The sequence below is a fragment of the Dipodomys spectabilis genome, unplaced genomic scaffold (genome assembly GCF_019054845.1).
Source record: "Dipodomys spectabilis isolate Male_0828 unplaced genomic scaffold, ASM1905484v1 ptg000416l, whole genome shotgun sequence".
NCBI lineage: Eukaryota > Metazoa > Chordata > Mammalia > Rodentia > Heteromyidae > Dipodomys > Dipodomys spectabilis.
In genome coordinates, this window is record NW_024871093.1 from 1,398,751 (window position 1) to 1,417,616 (window position 18,866).

Consider the following 18,866-nt stretch of genomic DNA (forward strand, 5'->3'; position numbering starts at 1 on the left):
AGTACCACTTCCAGGTTTCTGGTGGTTAATTGAAGATAAGATTCTCACAGACTTCCCTTCCTGTGCTGGCTTTGAGCCAAGATCCTCATATCTCAGCCTCCTGAGTAGCTAGGATTACAGGTGTGAACCACAGGCGCCCAGCTGGCTTAGCACTGACCCTGAGCTTCTTTTGCACTCTTTAACACTTGAGCCACAGCACAATTTCTGGCTTTTTCTGTTTGTGTGGTACTGAGGAATTGAATCCAGGGCTTCATGCATGCCAGGCAAGCATTGTACTGCTAAGCCACATTCCTAGCCCGTGCTATACTACTCTTAAGTATCGACAGTTACACACCATGCCCTTATTGTTCTTTTCACAAGAGTATTTTTGTTAATTTCCTGTATAAGTTAACTGATGCTTTTCCTAATTGCCTAAAGAACATCTTCGTTCTTAACTTTACCAAAAATATGAGCAAATTAGATAAAGGGTAACATAAGTTCATTTTATTGCTAAAACAGAAGGATCATACATGTATTTCCTTTGGAGCAGGCATATGGGCAACAAAGCTATGGAACCTATGGACAGCCTACTGATGTCAGCTATACCCAGGCTCAGACTACTGCCACTTATGGGCAGACAGCATATGCAACTTCTTATGGACAGCCTCCCACTGGTAAGACCTATGTTTGAGAGATTTTTGGGGGGTCATAGTGGCTAGGGCATTTGCCAAGAGGCTTATGGTCTTAAATGTATATTCTAGTTTATACTTTGATGCCTGGGGATCTTTTATTCTAGTAAGGAGGGGTTTGTTTTGCTTTCTCTTTCCTTGAATTTTTGTAGGGTATCCAAATAGAGTGGGTGGGATAAATTCCAAGAGAGAAAAAGAACTTTTGTATTGAACAATCACACAACAAAATGGAGACTTTTATTGTGCTGATACTAAAAAATAAGCCTTCTTAAACTGAGCTGCTTAAAAATCAAGTTGGTTTTCACATCTGTTTGCTTCATCTGATAGTGTACCCTCTATTTCTGTTTTGTGCTTTCCACAGTAGAAGGGACCAGTACAGGTTTGACTATCCTGCTCATTCTTGCATGGGAAATGCTTTCCATCTTGTCTAACCCTGTAATGTTAACCCTTAGGTGTTTTCATTTGTTTAACCCCCAGATTTTCTAACGTTACACACAGCTAATAAAATTGCTTCAGCTGTCATTCAAGGTCCATGCCCTTTTTTATATATGATTTTGGGGAAAGTTTTGTTACATAATTTTTGTCAAATCTTAATAGTAGTTACCTTCCCAAAGGTATTTCTGCTGACTGTGCCCCAGCTGATTTTTCCCCTACTCCCCAAAGGATAGATTGCATGATTAGATTTATTTAGAGAAGCAGACTACCACCCTGCATGTGCCATGTTTGTCTGTTGGTTGGTTTCCAGTCCAGGCATATTTTCTGTTTTAAATATTATGAATTACTTTTAATCTATAGTGTGTATAAAATATTCATATATGAGCATTACAGGATACTTGGAAAGACTTCTAAAACTTAAAACAAGGTTGAGTGCAGTATGTAAAAAGTCTGTGGCAGTTTTTTTTCCTCCAGTTTAGTGCTGTATAAAGTTTCAGATTCCCCACTTCCTCCGTTTTTATTTCAAGGTTATAATTTATGGAGATGTTAGAGTATAAATACCTTTCCAAACATCTTCAGTTCTTACAATTATGTATGCTATAGTAGGAGGAAAGATTCCTGTTTGTTACTTACTTTATTGGGTAGTAGTGTTACAGATTTACAGAGACAAGTTTAAGTTTTCTAATTCAGTTGTGGGAAGAGCTAAAATTAAAACTAGGTATTAGAGTTTTAGCACAGAATTTTGAAATTGTAAGTTTTTTTTACATATTAAAGCAAGTATGACTTGAAAATAATATGCTTCTAGCCTTTGAAATCACTGGACTATTTTTCAGGGCACTGTTTATAGGTAAAGTGGGCAGTTGTTAGGCTCTACCTCTTTATGTCAGTGACTAAGAAAGTCCTATCACCATTACAGAGCCACAGAATTACAGGGCATCCTAATAGATGAATTGGGAAATGCGTTTAGTAGTAGAAAAGGATGTTTGTATAGATTGTGTAACTTCTTGGGTTACCCCTCATACCTCACTTGAATCTTAACAACAACTCTTAGTATATAAAAACTAAAGTTAAGCCTGATGAGCAAATTTTCTGAACAGTGTTAAATAGGCGCCTAATAGGCAGTAAGTAAGTTTAGGCACCTTTACTGTTTTTTTGTTGTTGTTTTGTTTTTTGTTTTGTCCCTCCTCGGTCTTGAACTCAAGGCCTGGGCACTGTCCCTGAGCTCTTTCACACAAGGCTAGCCTCTAGTGCTTTGAGTCGCAGTGCCACTTCCAGTTTTCTGGTGGTTAGAGACAAGAGTCTCTTGGGACTTCCCTGTGTAAGCTGATTTTGGATTGTGATTTTCAAATCTCAACCTCCTGAGTAGCTAGGATTACAGGCATGAGCCACTGGTTCCTAGCTTTGCTTCTTTAATCTTTTTTCCTCTATACCTCAAAATAAAACTTATGTTGGATATTTATCCAACATAAAACTCACTGGATAAAAATAACACCAATCTTCTAGGATTATCTCCTAGAATTTAAATTAAGCTTCAAAAGAAAAGGCTATTTATAATACATCACAATTATTTCATTGAAATCTTTAATTTTGCTGTTCTCCTTGGACAGAAGTTTTGATTGGTTTGTGTGTTTCTTAAGCCTTTCTTTCTTCTTATCATCAGCTCATAGTAGGTGTGGGTTTTATTTGTTGTTGTCATTAAGTCATTTTGCTCTGTTGATGCTTACTAATTTTGCTTGGCTGCTTGTGTGGGTACTACAGTTCAATTAAAGGTTATTAACCTAGTGCCTCTGGGTAATCTTGAGCACTACAGTCTCTAACTGTTGCTGCATAGTTTTTTGATATAAGTTACTGCCCTGGTTGGTTTTTTTAATGTTTTGTTGGTTAACTTGTGAATTTCATAGATGGGCTATTGTGTTGGGAAAATCTGTAAGAAGAATAGAGTTGATGGGATTAAAGTATTTATTTAATTTTGGGGGCTGTGCTTGGGGGCTAAAACTCAGGGCCTGAGTGCTGTCCCTGATCGTTTTTGCTCACTGCTATGCATTCTACCACTTGAGCTTCAGCTCTACTTCCAGTTTTTATGGGGATGGGGGGGGGGAGTTGCTTAAGAGTCTCGGTGAATTTAGAACCACAGTTCTCAGGTCTCAGCCTCCAGAATAGCTAGTATTACACATGTGAGCTGGGTGTAGTCTATTTCAAATGAATCTTTGTCTGGTTGGCCTTAGGATTCTGCAAAAGGTTGAGGGTGTAGCTTAGTGGGGTACTAAGCACATACAAAGCCCTGGGTTCTATTCTTGGCACTGCAAGAGAAAAAGACCCAACTGAGGCGAACATGCCAATTGGTTTGTTTGTTTTTGTCGGTCATGGGGCTTGAACTCTGGGCCTGGGCATTGTCCCTCAGCTCTTTAGCTTAAGGCTAGCACTCTACCACATGAGCCACAGTGCCTTGCTGTTTATGTGATGCTGAGGAATTGAACCCAGGGCCTCATGCATGCAAGGCAAGCACTCTACCACTGAGCCACCTTCCCAGCCCTGGAACACATTTTATTTTGTAATAGGAGTACTGCATTGAACTCAAAGCCTTACCTTTTTTTGTACTTTAGTGAGAATTGGATCCCTTTTCCGCTTTGGATGTGAATCCTGATAACATCAATTTACTTCTGCTTAGGGGTCTTATTTGTGCGTGGGAAGGCAAGAACCCAGTGCCAATCAAGGTTATGACAACTATTTCAGAAAAGAATTTAGCTTGTAAAATACCTGTGAGAGCAGGTCTTTGGTACCTGATACCTAGGTAGGAAAAACACTGAAGAAGAAGGACTTGAGGGTTCATCTCAATATTACCGTGCAAGAAAAAGGCACTTTTGCTTTTGGTGGGTAAGTAAGACAAATGGAGCTGGATAACTGGATAACCAGTCCAGCATCTTGAAAAAGTTAAATAGGATAGTCTATTGATGAAGCAAATATAATTCATAGTATATTTTCAGTTATTCATGTTATTTTAACCTAAGCTCTGGTAGCAAGTATTTTTAAAGGGCTATTTCCTCAGTGTTCAATCAAATGTTATAACTCACTGAAAATTAAACACATGTTCTCTAGAATTGTTTCCTTAAATTACACATAAAGTGCTTTGTGGAGCAGTGTATAGGTCTGAAATAAAAGTAATTACATGTGAAGCCATGCTGGTGGCACATGCTCATACCTGTTCTCCAGACACTGGGGCAAGAGGGTAGAGTTTGAGACCAGTCTAGTCTGAATAATAAAACCCTGTTTTAGAGCTGAGCTCTGGTGGCTCTCACCCGTAATACTAGCTATTCAGGAGGCTAAGATCTGAGGATCACAGTTCGTAGTCAGCCCGGGGCAGGCAATTTCATCCTTGAGACTCTTACCTCCAATAACCATCAGAAAACTGGGAAGTGGTATTGTGGCTCAAAGTGATAGAGCACTAGCTCTGAGCAGAAAAGCTCAAGGACAGCTCCCAGGCCCTGAAAGTTCCGTGACCAACAAAAACAAAACCCTTGTCTTAGTAATGGATTAGCCAGGCGCCCGTGGCTCACACCAGTAATCCTAGCTATACAGCTACTCGGGAGGCTGAGATCTAAGGATTGTGGTTCAAAGCCAGTCTCGGTAGGAAAGGCCATGAAACTCTTACCTCCAGTAAACCACCAGAAAATGAGAAGTGGCGCTGTGGTTCAAGTGGTAGAGTGCTAGCCTTGAGCCTGAAGAGCTGAGAAAGTAATGGATTAGTATCCACATTATAGATAATATTGCTTAAAGTAGTACCGAGGTCATTATTTTGTAGCTTTTTTATTTGTTAGTCCTGGGGTCTGAACTCGGGGTCTGGGCACTGTCCCTGAGCTTCTTTTGCCTCCAGGGTAGCACTCTCACTTGAGCCATATCACTACTTCTAGCCTTTTCTGTTTATATAGTTCTGTGGTATCTAATCCAGGGCTTCATGCATACTAGGCAAGCACTCTACCACTAAGCCACATTCCCAGCCCATTTTGTAGCTATTTTAAAATGCTATGTTACTTGCTTTTTACCTGCCTTTTTGGAACATTTGATTTCCTGCTGAAGGTTTGGTTTTGTTTTGCTTTGTGCCAATCCTGGGCTTGTACTCAGAGCCTGGGCACTGTCCCTGAGCTTTTTTGCTTAAGGTTAGCACTCTACCCCTGCGCCATAGCACCACTTCTGGCTTTTTCTGTGCATGTGGTACTGAGGAATCGAACCCAGGGCTTCATGCATGCTAGGCAAGCACTCTACCACTAAACCACATTCCCAGCCCATACTGAAGTTTTTTGTTCTTTTTTTTTTTTTGGGTCCGGTCATGGGGCCTGAACTCTAGGCCTGGGCGCTGTCCTTCAGCTCTTCAGCACAAGGCTAGCGCTCTACCACTTGAGCCACAGCGCCACTTCCGTTTTTTTTTTCTTTTTGCTTATGTGGTGCTGGGGAATCGAACCTAGGGCCTCATGCATGCAAGGCAAGCGCTCTACCACTGAGCCACCTTCCCAGCCCATACTGAAGGTTTTTGGGAGTAACTTATTACTGAGAAATTTAAGGCAGCCTTCTCAACAAATCTGTCAAATCAGTGAAAAAGGTAGTCCTGTCTCCTACTCTGCATGTTAAAGAGGGCAGAGGAAGCCTGATATCTGTAGCAACCCTTTTCTACAGCATACTTTTTCCTCTTTTCTGTTAGGTGCAGTTTGAAAGCTAATGAGGTAGTACTTTACTGAAAACAGTTGTCAAAGGACTCAGGCTTTAAATACTGGTTTGTTGCAACTCTTACTGAAGGGAAGATTTTTACAGGGATTAAATCTTGTGTTTTAAAGTGGCTGGTTTACAGATTATTCTATTAATAAATATTTAGGCAGATCTCTGAGGGGCCAGATATTTGATCCAGCTCTCTTTTGTCCTAGGTTATACTACTCCAACTGCCCCCCAGGCATACAGCCAGCCTGTCCAGGGGTATGGCACAGGTGCTTATGACACCACCACTGCTACAGTCACCACCACTCAGGCCTCCTATGCAGCTCAATCTGCATATGGCACTCAGCCTGCTTACCCAACCTATGGGCAGCAGCCGGCCGCCGCTGCACCTGCAAGGTAAGGCCTCGTTCACTTGTTCCTAAATGATCAATCTGCTTTGGATTTGAGAGAAAGAGCAACTGTATACATAAACTTTAGCTCCTTTTTAATAGTTACTGTCATATTTTTAAGTGTTGATTGTGGTCTTACTATCATTTCAGAAAAAAAGTGTGCTGGAAGACAGCACAAAAAGGTATTCTCCATTAATCATTAAAATGGTGTTATTCTCCATTAATCATTAAAATGGTGCCATCCAAGGCCCAAAATGAAGAATGCCAATCAGTAGATTGCTTGCAGAACCTGTTTTGGGGAGAAAGAGGAGACTTTTTACTTTTTATTTTGCTTTATCTTATTTCTATTTTGTTTTTACTTTTCTAAATTCAGAAAGAAATGAAGTATGCTCTGCATATTTTTATCTTTGGTTTATTGAGTCTGTAAATGGATAACAGCTTTTTCCCTTGGGAAGAGCATGGATGTAGTGCAAGAGGGAGGGTAGCATCATGGGAGTCATGATACAGTCCTGTGACCCAATTATTTAAGAAGTCAAGTATTAGCTGACACATTTAACATCTTTTGGTCTATATTATGTAGAGACTTGATAAACGTAAAGAACATAGGTGAATATAAATTCTTAACTGGCTATCCAGCCATGGAGTGAACATTAAGTCCAACAAAACTCATGCCCCATGACTGGTAAGCACATAAATAGTATGTATTATTACTTAACAGAAGATTTCAGGTCTTTGCTTTAGACAATGCCCTTAGGTGGCTTCTGCATACAGTCTTGAAGGAATACTGAATTCTGATTTGAATGAAGACTTTTTAGGGAATAAACAAGATCAACTTGTAACCTAGAGTTTTTATCTGCTATAGAGGTAAGAAATTAGCTCTGACAAACAGTCGTGAAATTACTTCTAAAATGCACAGTGAGTAATTGAAGCCACTTAATAGTTTACACCTAATATTGACAGCCTGTACGGTAGTTATATTAAGCTAACTGGCTGATTCCTAGAAGAGCTCCCTTTCAGTTGATTAGGGGTTTGATAATGTTAACCAATATGTAGGGTTCCATGTATTGCTTTCATGCAACAGTTTGTCATTGCTGGAGAGTTTTATATGTGAAATGGTTTTTGAGAAGTCATCCTTTTTTTTGTTCTTTTTTCCTTAATCTTCAGACTTAACCACTTTAAAATAGCTATCTCCTGATCACTGGCAGCTAGTCCCTTTTCCATTGGAAAGCGGGAACTTGTGGCCCATTTAATTCAGTGAAGAAACCAGTATTTCCACATACTTTCTGGGCTATCTACTGATTCGTGGGGCTTGTTTAAAAAATAGCTATAGGTCACTCAGCTGTGGCTGTGGCATAATGGGACTAAGTGGTAGTGAAAACTCCTGGATTTCTTCCCTTGGTATTTGGGATTCTTATTTACTTCATGGGTGGTGGGAGGTAACTGGCCAGTTACTCTAAACATTTGGGAGTGGTGTATCCACATCTCTCTCTACCTTATTCTGGTCCTTAGAGAGACTTATAAGATAAATTTGCAAAGCCAGGCACCAGTAGCTCATGCCTGTAATCCTAGCTACTCTGGAGTCTGAGATCTGAGGATCACAGTTCAAAGCTGGCCTGGGCAGGGCAAGGAAGGCCATGAGACTCTTGTTTTTGTTTTTTTTGGGGGGTCCAGTCGTGGGCCTGAACTCTGAGCCTGGGCGCTGCTCCTCAGCTCTTCAGCTCAAGGCTAGAGTTCTACCACTTGAGCCACAGCACCACTTCTGGCTTTTTTTTTGCTTATGGGTGCTGAGGAATCAAACCCAGGGCCTCAAGCATGCAAGGCAAGTGCTTTACCACTGAGCCACCTTCCCAGCCCTGCCATGAGACTCTTATCTCCTATTAGTCACCAGAAAACCAGAAGTGACGTAGCTTAAGTGGTAGAGCACTCTCCTTGAGCTGAAGAGCTGAGGGACAGTGCCCAGGCTCAGAGTTCAAGCCGCATAGCCAATTAAAAAAAAAAAAAAGATTAATTTGCTTCCACCCAAGTTGGGAAGTTCCTTAATAAAGAAAAACATTAAACCATAGGTAGTCTAGATTTGTAATGCCATGGACTTAATTAACTACTCTCAACCTAAAATTACTACTCTATATCTAAATCTTGCATTATTAAGTTTTGTTAAACAGTTCACGTTGAGAAAAAGTGTTTTCTGTCACTTAAATTGGTAACACATAGTATTGAAACTCCATTTCATGACTGTTCATGTGGAATGAATGGAGTGTGTTTATAGCTCTTAGGTATGGCTGACCTACTTTAATGTTCTCTTCCAGCAAATATAAATGAACACTGAGTTTGTAATTTACTTTGTATATGTTTCCAAGCTCAGTCCTAACATGGCATATTGTTCATAGATTTATAGAATTCTTAATCTAATAGTTGTGTTTATGGTTTGAGAAACAAAGTTTCACTGTTTTATTTCTCCTTTTAGACCTCAAGATGGTAACAAGCCTGCTGAGACTAGTCAACCTCAATCTAGCACAGGGGGGTATAACCAGCCCAGCCTAGGTTATGGACAAAGTAACTACAGTTATCCCCAGGTTCCTGGGAGCTACCCCATGCAACCAGTCACCGCACCACCATCCTATCCTCCTACCAGGTCAGTCTGCTGCTTTCTTAGGGCCACTGTTAGTAGGCTAGCAAGGCAGTGTTTGTTTTTGGTTTGTTTTTATTTTCACATTGTTGATCAGCTTGCATTGACTTCCTTAGATGAGATTTGTTGTTGTCTGACCCTCACAGTGATAATTCTGACCACAAGTAGTTATGTTCAATTCCACAATTCCTGCTCCTGGGGTCCTATAGCAATGTCTGGCACTAATGACTATTTTATTTAAGTACAGGTTAAAATTTTTTACCATTCTAGGTTCTTTAACTTATTCTTAATTAACTCAGAATGATGAGAAACAAGTGTATAAAAGCATGTGTATGGACCACAAAAGCCATCTTCTCCCCTGCAGCCATAGTGGGTAAAGTCTAGGGCTTATAGAAAGAATCTGTAGCTGGGAAAGTGGCTCAGTGGTAGAGCTCTTGCCTTGCATGCATGAAGCCCTGGGTTCGATTCCTCAGCACCACATAAACAAAAAGAAAAAAGCCGGAAGTGGCACTGTGGCTCAAGTGGTAGGGCGCTAGCCTTGAGCTGAAGAGCTGAGGGACAGCGCGCAGGCCTAGAGTTCAGGCCCCACGACCGGACCCCCAAAAAAAAAAAAAAAAAGCTAGAAGTAGAGCTCAATTGGTATTGCTCAAACACCTTTATAAATAAAGCAGGTTTACAAAGGATGAGGTCAAGATCATAACCAGTTGTGATGACAAAGATGCACCATCTTTAGATTTTAAGAAGTTTTAATATGCTTGTGTGTGTGTTTGTTATTTATAAGATGACCTAAGTTGACATACTCTGATGAGGGTTTAAAAGTAAGTAAGCCAGGTACCAGTTGACTCATGCCTATACAGGAGGCTGAGACCTGAGAATTGTGGTTTAAAGACTGGGCATGGGTAAGTCTATGTGACTCATACCTCTAATTAACCAGAAGTGGAGCTGTGGTCCTAGTGGTAAAGCACTAGCCTTGAGCAAAAAAGCTCAGGGACAGCTCCCAGGCTGGTGTCTGGACTAGAACCAATAAAGAAATGAATGTAAGATGAGTGTGTTGCGATGGCTTATTGCCTGTAATGCCAGCTATTCAGGAGGTAGAGATGGGAGAGTTACTGTCCAGGCTAGTATAAACACAAGGCCCTATTCAAAACATAAAGCAGAAAGCACTAGGGGCTTGGTACAAGTGGTAGAGTACCTTCTCAGCAGGCATAAGGCCCTTGAGTTCAAACTTCAGTATCAAACTTCAGTATCACACAAAAAAAGTATTGGAGTGCAACAGTTGTACTCATTACACAATACATTGGAAATGAACTTACACAACTTGTGGGTAGGGACAAGATGGAAAAACTGGGAGAGAGTGAGGGAGAAAGGGTGATATTGTCCAAAAAGAAACGTGCCTCACTTATGTAACTATAACCCTTCTGTACATTGCCTTTAAGTTAAAATTAAAAATATATAGCTGGGTACCAGTGGCTCATGCCTATAATCCTAGCTACTCAGGAGGCTGAGATCTGAGGATCGCGGTTCAAAGCCAGCCTGGGCAAGAAACTCCATGAGAATCTTATCTCCAATAAACCAATAGAAAACTGGAAGTGGCATGGTAGCTCAAGTGGTAAAGCGCTCGCCTTGAGCTGAAGAGTACAGGGGCAGCACCCAAGCCCAGAGTTCAAGCCCCAGGACTGACAAAAAAATAAAAAATAATGTGGATCATAAAGACAGCCCAGGCAGGAAAGTCTCTGAGACTTTTACCTATAGAAAACTAGAAGTTTTAAGTGGTAGCCTTGGGCTGAAGAGCTCAGGGTCAGCACCTAGGCCCAGAGTTTAAGCCCCACAACTGACCCCCCCCCCCCCCCCAAAAAAAAATTGGATGTAGTCTTGAAACTTCTTCTTAAATCCTCCTACTTTTTCTCAATGCTTTTTTTTGTGGGGGTTAGCCTTTCCTAAATGCACATGTATGCATTCTTTCTTACAGGAAGCATATCCCAAATTTGCTAGTCTTTCAAGTGGAGGGTGGGGACTTGCTAAGGTAAAATAGGAATGTGACATCTGTAAATATCTCATATTCAGGAATTTGTTCTCACAATCTAATCTCTTGTTTTTGTTTTTGTTTTTGTTTTTTCAGCTATTCCTCTACACAACCGACCAGTTATGATCAGAGCAGTTACTCTCAGCAGAACACCTATGGGCAGCCAAGCAGCTATGGACAACAGAGTAGCTATGGTCAACAAAGCAGCTATGGGCAGCAGCCTCCCACTAGTTACCCCCCCCAGACTGGATCTTACAGCCAGGCTCCAAGTCAATATAGCCAACAGAGCAGCAGCTACGGGCAGCAGAGTGAGTTGCTAAGAGAGAAAAACAAATAATGATTGTGCTTGAAGTCTCTGAACATGGAGCGTGTGCTTCAATTTAGTTGTTGCTAATGTGCCATACTGCAAAAGAAAAGAGATAGCATTTTTTGCCCTATTAGTCTTGGTCTCTTTGGCAGGTTGTATGCAGTGAGTGAAGCAGGCATTCTTATACGGGGGTGAAGAGTGACCAGCATTCTTTACGACCTGCCCACCAAAAAAGTCATTAACAGAATTGGCAGGCAGCTACAGAAAGCCATATGACTTTGGTAGCCAAAACCCCAAAACACATAGGCAAAACAAAAAATTTTCTTCACAGAATACTTGTTTTTGTTGTTGTTTTGGTTTTGCTTTTGTTCATTTGTTGGTTTCATTTGGTTGGTTTTTTGTTTTTGTCGGTCGTGGGGCTTGAACTCTGGGCCTGGGCACTGTCCCTGCGCTCTACCGCGTGAGTCACAGCACCACTTCCGGTTTTCCTAGTGATTTATTGGAGATACGAGTCTCATGGACATTCCTGCCAGGGCTGGCTTTGCACTTTGATCCTCAGATCTCAGCCTCCTGAGTAGCTAGGATTACAGGCATGAGCCACCGGTGCGGTTGCCTGGCTTCATTTGGTTGGGTTTTTTTTGGTGTTTTGTTTTTTGAGGGGTATTTTTTTGTGTATTTCTTTTTTTTTTTTTTTTTCGTTGGTCGTGGGGCCTGAACTCTGGGCCTGGGCACTGTCCCTCAGCTCTTCAGCTCAAGGCGAGCGCTCTACCACTTGAGCCACAGCGCCACTTCCGGCTTTTTTTTTTTTCTTTTTGCTTATGTGGTGCTGAGGAATCGAACCCAGGGCCTCAGGCATGCAAGGCAAGCACTCTACCACTGAGCCACCTTCCCAGCCCCTGTGTATTTCTTTTGGTTGGTCTTGAACTCAGAGTCTGGGTGTTATCCTTTGAGACTTTTGTTCAAGGCTAGTACTCTGAGCCACAATCCCACTTCAGTTTTCTGGTGGTTAATCAGAGATAAGTCCCATGGACTTTTCTGCACAGGCTGGCTTTGAACCATGATCCTCAGATCTCAGCCTCCTGAATAAGATTACAGTGCCTGGCTGAAGTTTAATTTTAGTAGAGTTGGTGCCAAGGATTGGACTCCAGGCCTTGCACAAGCTGCCAGTCTATACAGCTGAGCTCTGCCCCAATACTTGTAGTTCTTGTGTATAAAAAAGTAACTGGAAATCTAGAACTATTATTTTCCTACTGTGGGCATGTTTTGTAAGTAGTGCTCCTTGATGGAGCCCATTCCTTAGCAACCTGCTGAGGTTCTAAAAAACTGGGCTCTAGTTTCCTGAGTATAGTCATATATATATATATATATGTGTGTCCCTCTAAGGTATACATTGGCCAGAAGACTTGTCTGTTGTTTGCAAGTGGTGTATTCTAAGGTTTTGTTTAGCCTTAATGAGCCATAGTTTTGTTAAACTTTCAAGAGCCTAGTACCAGGCATAGTGGTACACACCTGTAATACTAGCACTTGGAAGGCTAAGGCCTGCCTGGTCTGGTTAAGATTTTGTCACCCACTCCATCTCCACCCCCCAAAAAAGGTATGTTTTTACTGTGATGTAAAGAAGGTAGTGCCTTATGTTTGAGAGTCCTAGAATTCCAGGCAAAAGTGTATCAGGAAGGTAAGGTGTGTAAATGCTGATCTGTGGCTTACAGATGTGAATTTTTCCTCAGGTTCATTCCGACAGGACCACCCCAGTAGCATGGGTGTTTATGGGCAGGAGTCTGGAGGATTTTCCGGACCAGGAGAAAACCGGAGCATGAGTGGCCCTGATAACCGGGGCAGGGGAAGAGGGGGATTTGATCGTGGAGGCATGAGCAGAGGTGGGCGGGGAGGAGGACGCGGTGGAATGGGGTAAGAGCAAACCTTTTCTCCTTTTACCTAATTTTGTTTCATCCATAGGATTTTCAGTGGCAAGAAGGGACTGAAAGACATAAATTTTATTCAGCATTTCCATGGACAATCTGTAGAGCCCAAGCCGTTTTCTAAATCATGGAAATGTCATCTTTGCGGCATATATACTACTAAGTGGCAGTTTGCTTTTTTTCCCTGCCAAGTACTTTGTTGGGTTGGGGAAAACAAAGAATGGTTTTGAAACTAGAGCTTTCAGTTCCCTTCGTGATTTTCAGAGGTGGAAACCCTCTGTGGGTAATAGATTGGGATGGAACACACACAACTTTTCTAACACCCTTAAGTTTTTAACTAATGCCTGAGTGGTTGTCTTCTTGCCATACCTGGTGTATATACTGCAGAAAAGAATTGCAGCTGTTTTCCACAATGTCTGTCCCCAACTTCTGTTGATACTCAGAATTGTTGAGCATAATTATAGAAGGTTTTGGTCCCGTAGCCGTAAACTTTGGCCTAAGATACACCTGGTACATAGAGTTTGGTTGGAGCACAGAAAATTCAAAGTAGTTTCTTTGCAGAGTAATGTTTATAAAATATGGGATTGCTCCTTATTGGAGATTTTTAAAGTCTAAATCGGTTTGGCCATTTTGATTGATGGTACAATCTGGTTTAGAAAACTTGTTAGATCAATAACATGACCCTGCTTACCTCTACCCTTCCCATCCCTTCCCTTCTATTCCCTTCCCTCCTCCCATTCCCCCTTCCCTTCCTGGTCTGTACTTGATGAAGGTGAGGTATAATGTTGGTGGTTAACATAATCCAGAAAGTTTAGTTCTGTGTGTGTTCTGTCCCTATATAAACTAGTAAAAAAAAAAGTTATGCAGAATGTCAAGTATAAATTGAACTTGATGTCCACTGTTCAAGGAAAAATTGAATAGCATTTTTGCACAGAAACATTGCAAAATTAATGATAAAAAGTTGATCCTTGAGTTACTGCAAATCTTCACTGTTTAACAATAATACTGTCTTACATATTCTGCATAACTTTAAAAAATAAGTCTTTGGTGAAATCTTTATTGGAAGAAAATAATTTCAGAACATGGAAAAATTATGAATAATTTGATATAAAGTCAGTCTTCCCATTTGGAGAATTATCATTCCATTATAAAGGTTTCACTTCTTTATGGGTTAAAATAGACATAGACACTTGAAATTACTATCATCACGTCTCAAATCACCTAGAATTCTCAGTATTTTTCAATTACAAAAATAATTTCAAGTTTATTCATTTCAATACTCCACAAGTAATGATTGTACTGATTTTGCTAGACTATTAGAGGGGGCCCTCTTTCTGGATGAGAAGTCTCTCCTGGATCCATAGAAGAGACCATGACCTTCCCCATAGGTTTTCAACAGACTGTGAAAGCAGTCTGGTGAATCCTGGGGGGATATGCCAGGGCCATTCCCCTTCCCCTTTTTATTGTGGTGTGGTGATGGTTTTCAGTGTCTTCAGCAGGTAAGGCACTCAATGTTGTTAACATGCCCTTTTTCATTGCCTCAATATTTTGATATTTTCATTGGCTGTTAAACGTGGAAACTTTTTAACATGCTTTGTCGCATTTATATGCTACAGGTTACAAAGTGAGAGCCTTGTATACACTTCAATACTTAAAAAGTACCCGTACTCAGTACTCAGCCGGCAGCATAATGAAAAGTGGGACTAGACACGGTGTCCATATGGAGAGGAAAAATATACATAGAATATTTTTAACAAAATGTATTCATTGTATAAATGGAATCCTTCTGTAACTTTGGTAACTGCATACTTGTTGTTTGGTAATAATGAACCAGAGGAGTTATAATACTCTAGAATTGTATAACATTAAAGTGTAAACTTTTGTGTTTAAAGAGAGAGAACATTTTATGGTGTGTAATTTTAAAAAAAGAAACAAAGCTGCATGCAACAGCTTGAAATTGTATATTCAGGTATTAAAGGTGCAATACTGGTTAGAACAAACTGGGCTTCCCTGTAGGGAACTGCCTTTATTTAATGTTTTGCTTTGTTTTGTTTTTTTCCTTAAAAAATAGTCTAACCAAAAAAGCCCAATTCATATTCCCCCTCCCCTCTTTACAGTTTTTAAATATGTGACTTTAATACTGCCATAGTTATTCTTAACTGATATGTCTATAAAGTTGCACCCCCAGACCGTTAAGCCTTGGTATTTGTTGTAAATTCTCCTTTCACAGCGATTGTTAAGTCCATTAGGGTCCTCAACTGTATGGCTTTGTGCTGAAGACTGGCTGGACGCGTCCTCTGATGTGTGTTGTAGCATTTACTGTGGTTGTCTCCTGCTTAGAATACTGTGACTTGTTAGGAAGTCCAGGGCCTCATTTGGCCCTCCCCTGGGAGAGGTTGAGGGTGCACCTTTATGAATATGGAAAGCTGTTTCCCTCTGCTTGTTCCTCTTCTCCTGGGTTTTCAGCTAATGGGGGTGGGGGTTGGGATCTAGTTTTTCCTCCCTAATTTGCCAAGTATTGCACTATTAATACCAGCCCCCGAAATGAAAGGAACCAACCACACTGGTGTATCCAATCAGACAAGCAAGGTTGTATATTAAGGAAATTTGAGCAAGCTGCCCTGAAGAAAGGCATAGTGACAAGATGAGAGAGATGCATTGTTTGGAGATGTGTTTAGCCAGTGCCCTTCTTCCCCACGAGCCCCCCCAAGGCTCAGAGCGGTACTGGCTTTTAAAGGGAAAGGCCTTCATTTCTTCGTTTATCCCCCCAGCAGCGCTGGAGAGCGAGGTGGCTTCAATAAGCCTGGTGGTAAGTTTTTGAGTATTACCATGGATAGTGTTTAAAAAATACAGTCAGTTATTAGAAAACTATAATTTTTATTAGTTTCATAGCGGTTTAAAAATGATCTATACAAAAGAGACTAATGGGTACTGCCGGCATTGTCTTAGGGGTAATAAGGTTAACCTATGGTTACAAAACAAAGGGTAACTTGAAGTATTGAGCAACTGCTTCTGTAATATGGGGGAGAGTACAGTTTTTAAATTTGGTTTATTTGGAGGAAAAAATTTGGCTTAAAAAATTTAACACTAATTTGGCACATAAGCATTAAGAGTGAATTTGGTTAATGGTTTAGAAGCAAACCAGCAAAGAAAAAAAAGCAAACCCTAGAAACTTTGCACAAATGTTAAAGAGGCACTGCTCCATTTTAGCAGTGTGGGTCATTTTGAATTTAATGAGTCCCCATCAAATGGTGGTATAGTAGATAGCTGTGTGTGTTTGTAAGGTTTATAGCTTGCAAGACGTGCACTAACAGGATTTTGTATGATCTTTCCTGGTTGGCAGGACCCATGGATGAAGGACCAGATCTTGATCTAGGTAATTTTGAATTCTTTAACTTCTAAGTGATTGTACCAGACCTGTTACCCTGGGGCTCAGACTGCTGAGGCAGGCGCTTGGCAAGATGGAGTCCAGAGCCTTTGTGGAAGGGAGAGAGGGATATAGATCAAGTGGTGGAATGCTTTGCCTATAAGTGCAAGGCCTTGGGTTCAATCCCCAGTAAAAGTAATCTCAGAGGTAGGAATTAGTAGCTCACACCTATAATCCTAATCAGGAGGCTCAGATTTGAGGATGGTGGTTCAAAGCCAGCCCAGGAAAGAAAGTCTACAAAACTCTTCTCCAATAACCACCAGAAAACCAGAAGTATAACTATGGCTCAAAGTGGCAGAATCCTAACCTTGAGCAAAAGAGCTCAGGGGTGGCACTTAGGCCCTAAGTTCAAACCCCACAACTGACAAAAAACAAAAAGTTATCTTAGGCCTTGGAACCAAGTCTGAGCAGGAGATGGTGAGATTGAGGCAGCCTAGGCTACCTCAAAAAAAAAAAAAAACCACCTCCAATTGCAGTAGTCACTCCTTTCTGTCTTTTGTTTTCTGGAAGGCCCTCCTATAGATCCTGATGAAGACTCTGACAACAGTGCAATTTATGTGCAAGGATTAAATGACAACGTGACTCTTGATGATCTAGCAGACTTCTTTAAACAGTGTGGGATTGTTAAGGTAAGTAAAGCACAACTGGTTGATCTGGCAGAAATTAGACTATACAACACTTCAAAAGAGATTCAGTTCACATTAAGAATTATTTCTAAAGTTTTCTGGTTTCTTTCTGGACAGCTTGTTAATTCCTTAAAATCCTCTCCTGCATGTGGCACATACCTGTAATCTTAGCATTCAGGAGGTAGAGGCAGGAGGACTGCAAGTTCAAGATTGATCTGGGCTACAAAGTGAGATCCTGTCTCAAAAAATGACCATTGGCAATGATATCTCAGTGGTAGAGTGCTTGCATATACCATACAATCTCCAGCACCACAAAAGGGGGGGGGAAACACTCTCCTTGAAAAACGAGCTGAGCCAAACGCCAGTACTACCACCAGTGTAATCCTAGCTACTCAAGAGGTTGAGTTCTGAGGATCGCATTTGAAGCCAGCCCAGGCAGAGACACTTTTGTTTGTTTGTTTAAGTCTTGGGGCCTGAACTCTGGGACTAGGCGCTATCCTTGAGCTCTTCAGCTCAAGGCTAGCGTGCCACATGCAGCTTTTTCTGCTTTCGTAGTGCTGAGGAATAGAACCCAGGTCCTCATGCATGTAAAACAAGCACTCTACCACTGAGCCACCTTCCTAGCCCTGCGCCCCCCCTCACCCCCTGCCCGCCCCCCCCCCCCCCCCCCCCCCCGTCACTCTTAACCTCCAATTAATGACTTGAAAACCAGATGTTCAAGCCCCAGGACCAACCCCATCCAAAAAAATAGAAAAACTAGCTAATTTTGTTGTGGTAGCAGTAGTTTTTTGTTCTTTTGGGGTGTGAGGGGTTAGGGGTGGCTTTGGGTTTTGGTGAAAGTACTAGGGCTTGAACTTGGCCTTGTGCTCGGGCTTGGCTTTTTTACTCACACTTAGTACTTTTATTACTTGAGCTATGCTTTCAGCTTACCATTTTGTTAATTAATTGAAGATGGAGTCTCGACTTCTCTGCCAAGCCTAGATTTGAACCTCCACTGTCCGTGTCTTAGCCTCCTGCATACTTAGGATAGTGCATGAGTCATTGGCACCTATCTACTAGCCATTTTGTGATAGGAACAAAAAGGCAAACACATTTAACATAGTCAAAAACCTAAGGTGTTTTTTTTTTATAATTGTCAACTAAAAATTCTTATATGAATACTACTTTGTGAACATAAACAGCATAAGATATATATGTGTGTGTGTGTGTGTGTGCATGTGTTTGCAGGGATATACAGACATAAGTACTGGGTTTTGAACTCAGCGTCTTGCACTCTTGCTTGACAATTTTTTTTTCCTCAGCTGGGTGCTAGTGGCTCACATCTATAATCCTAGCTACTCAGGAGGCTGAGATCTGAGGATTGTGGTTTAAAAAACTAGAGGTGGCTCTGTGGATCAAGTTGTAGAGTGTTAACCCTGAACACAAAGAAGCTCAGGGACAACACCTAGGCCCTGAGTTCAAGCCCCACAACTGACAAAAAATTTTCTTGGCTGGGAAGGTGGCTCAGTGGTAGAGTACTTACTTGCCTGGCATGTATGAGGCCCTGGGTTCAATTCCTCAGCACCACATAAGCAGAAAAAGCCAGAAATGGCGCTGTGGCTCAAGTGGTAGAGTTGAGCAAAAGAAGCTCAGTGACTGTGCCCAGACCCTGAATTCAAGCCCCACGACTATCCTTCCCCACCCCAAAAAAAGAAATAATTTGTGTGTTACATGCAAGGTGTTGCAGAAGAAAATCAAGAAAA

General features: G+C 41.3%; 1 protein-coding gene across 5 annotated transcripts in view; it reads left to right on the forward strand.

Moving 5' to 3' along the window:
- Window positions 1-18,866, forward strand: part of Ewsr1 (EWS RNA binding protein 1) — a 33,615-nt gene that overhangs the window by 8,180 nt on the left and 6,569 nt on the right. The window contains exons 4-11 of one of the 5 annotated variants that reach the window (XM_042667673.1): window positions 527-653; window positions 6,017-6,203; window positions 8,661-8,828; window positions 10,942-11,153; window positions 12,880-13,060; window positions 15,843-15,880; window positions 16,415-16,447; window positions 17,009-17,127. In XM_042667673.1, coding sequence (XP_042523607.1) covers window positions 527-653; window positions 6,017-6,203; window positions 8,661-8,828; window positions 10,942-11,153; window positions 12,880-13,060; window positions 15,843-15,880; window positions 16,415-16,447; window positions 17,009-17,127 — 1,065 coding nt within the window. Of the gene's footprint in view, window positions 1-526; window positions 654-6,016; window positions 6,204-8,660; window positions 8,829-10,941; window positions 11,154-12,879; window positions 13,061-14,687; window positions 15,881-16,414; window positions 16,448-17,008; window positions 17,128-18,866 lie in introns of those variants that run through there. The other 4 variants (XM_042667675.1, XM_042667674.1, XM_042667676.1 and 1 more) reach the window with 4 other exon arrangements.